The sequence below is a fragment of the Sardina pilchardus genome, chromosome 18 (genome assembly GCF_963854185.1).
Source record: "Sardina pilchardus chromosome 18, fSarPil1.1, whole genome shotgun sequence".
NCBI lineage: Eukaryota > Metazoa > Chordata > Actinopteri > Clupeiformes > Clupeidae > Sardina > Sardina pilchardus.
The window spans coordinates 19,566,850-19,569,349 of record NC_085011.1 but is presented as its reverse complement, the minus strand read 5'-3'; the positions used below and the strand labels follow the sequence as shown (position 1 = coordinate 19,569,349).

At 43.2% G+C, this 2,500-nt stretch overlaps 1 protein-coding gene across 1 annotated transcript in view; it reads right to left on the bottom strand.

The window, feature by feature from the left end:
* The window catches only part of slc2a15a (solute carrier family 2 member 15a), a gene marked incomplete at its 5' end in the record, with an annotated part of 12,679 nt that extends 10,269 nt beyond the window's left edge, over positions 1–2,410 (bottom strand). Inside the window, 3 exon segments of the mRNA XM_062519867.1 lie at positions 1–74; positions 2,240–2,367; positions 2,369–2,410. The exon segment at positions 1–74 is cut by the window's left edge and continues 51 nt beyond it. Of these exon segments, the coding sequence (XP_062375851.1) occupies positions 1–74; positions 2,240–2,367; positions 2,369–2,410 (244 nt within the window).
* Between the last annotated feature and the right edge of the window lie 90 nt (positions 2,411–2,500).

Below are 2,500 nucleotides of genomic sequence, written 5' to 3'. Positions count from 1 at the left end.
CACAGATTCGGCTGAAGCCCATGAGAGAGCCGGCGATGAACACTAGAATGGTGGAGTTGACTATAGTCCCTCTCCTGAGAGAGAGAGAGAGAGAGAGAAAGAGAGAGAGAGAGAGCGCGCGAGAGAGAAAGGTAAGAGGAAGAGAGACAAGCACCACACAATTGATTACCTGCCCATAACTCCCTCATAATGTCGAGTTTATATCTCAAAAGTGAAACAGTATGATAATAAAAATGCCAGTAACACCAATATGTTGTCATGTTTTGATACAAAGACATCTATATTCATGTAAAATGATATCCTGGTGCGTACTGTATTTATTTTCAAATGCGCTTTTCACTGTATCTCTTCCACTCACAGTAATGTACCCACAGCAGTAACAGATATTTGCACGTCGCCAACTAACTGATATTATTTTCTAGCTTTATTTTTCTAGTTACAATGAGAATTTCCACTCAACATGCCTCCAATTGATTGAGACCGACTAGATTACAGCAACAAATACAGCATGCTGGGAAACAATTTTACAACCTTGAATGGCATGAAATGTGATCAAAACATACTGCAATTGTTACGGGCATCTCATTTTGGGAGGCCGGTTCGATTCACAACTGGTCGGGGAAGTGATTGAATAGCACTCTCTCATGTCCAGTCTTGAGCAAGGCACCTAACCCCAAACTGCTCCCTACGTGCCGCAGCAATTGCTGCCCACTGCTCCAGATGTGTGTACCCACCACTCACTGCTCCTGGTGTGGTTATGTGTTCACTAACCACCACAGATGGGTCAAATGCAGCAGACTCGTTTTTATTATATGAACAATAGCATGTATCTATCAGATTTGGATTGACACATAATCATAACCGCTTCAACCCACAGGCATGCCCCCCAAATGATGATTGCTGTTATGATGTGCACGAGCCACGACAGAATTTTAACTTAAATTCTGATCTGAGAAATCTACCAGAGCGATTGACAAAAACTATAAGCATAATTCATAGCTCATAAGGTGTACTGGTAACAACAAATTAATATTTTGTACCTATATAAATTAATTGATAATTAACACATTAATTACACAACAATTAATATACCGGTATTATTATCTATACTAATAAAAAAAAATAATGATTACCGAATCATACATTTAATTGTACTAAAATTGAAAAGGCCTTTCGTAATAACTCTTGAGTACCCTGAAGCCGGACTGGTCCACAGCAGACTGCTCATGATGCTCAGAACATGTAGTGGTCGGTCCCACGCCTGTGTACCTACCAGCTACTGACCATTACCTCAGGACACTAATCTCCCATATTCATCCTCAGAGGAGTTTAACTATCCAAACCACACAATTGATGGTCCTCGACCGCGACCACGGAGAGGAGTGTAAAACCACGCAGGCTAATGCACCACGGTGCCTTGATTAGTTCTATCAGGTGGTAAACTTCCTTCCTGATTTACTGTTTGGGCCCCACCGTGTTCGGCGATTCAGGACCCTGCATACCCATACACACACACACACACACACACACACACACATGCACACACACACACATACACAAATACATACACAAACACATACACATACACACATACCCAATGCCAATAAAGCATTGTGCTGCGATGAAATTGATTAGGACAATAAATAGGCTCGTGAATCATTGTCTTCCATTTGCATTTAAATGTCCACCTAACTGCAGAACGAACGCACCGCAGCTTTGAAAGGGAGGGAAGAGATGGCTGTCTGGGGGGGTTTAATGCCTGACTGTGCACTGCCAAACAGCCAGCATCTCCGTGGATGTAAACTGCCATAGAGCATAAATGATGAAGTAATTCACAGCAATTACTTACTTTTATACCTATTTTACTCTAATTCCAGGCGTTCATAAGCCAGCCACGAATAAAAAACCCCCCACCAATACGACGGAAGAATCTTATGAAAAAAAAAAACTCATCACTTATTGCTGTTTTCCTATTAACTTCTCAGGCAGGAAGCTATAAACTCTCTGTACTGAAAGAAGTTTTGTTATCAGTAGGCACAGTAAACTGGTCTCTTGGCTCTAATGAAGGCAGGATGCCATTGCCACTAAAACTCAAGGTCATCTAAATGGACTGGGGTAATCACTACACACGGTAATGGCCAAAGCCTAGAGACACTCTACTGGTTCCAACACCCTTAAACAGAGGCTGGCACAGGCCTGACGTTAGGGAGCACTGTGGGTGCCCGTGTGTGTGGCTTACCTTCCAAATTTGGTGACCAGGATGCCCACCATCAAGGATCCGATGAGCCCCCCGATGGCAAAGACGGACACGGTGAGAGAGTACATGAGGGTCAGCGCTTCCACGTCTAGCCCCGAGCCATTCCGGCCTCATCACCGTCCGGTTGTAGAAGTCCTTAATATACTGACCAGAGGGAGAGAGAGAAGGAGAGAGAGAAAGCTTAACACTCCTCTAATAGACCATTGTCTTACTATCTCCCATGGTTATATGAATGGAACACAT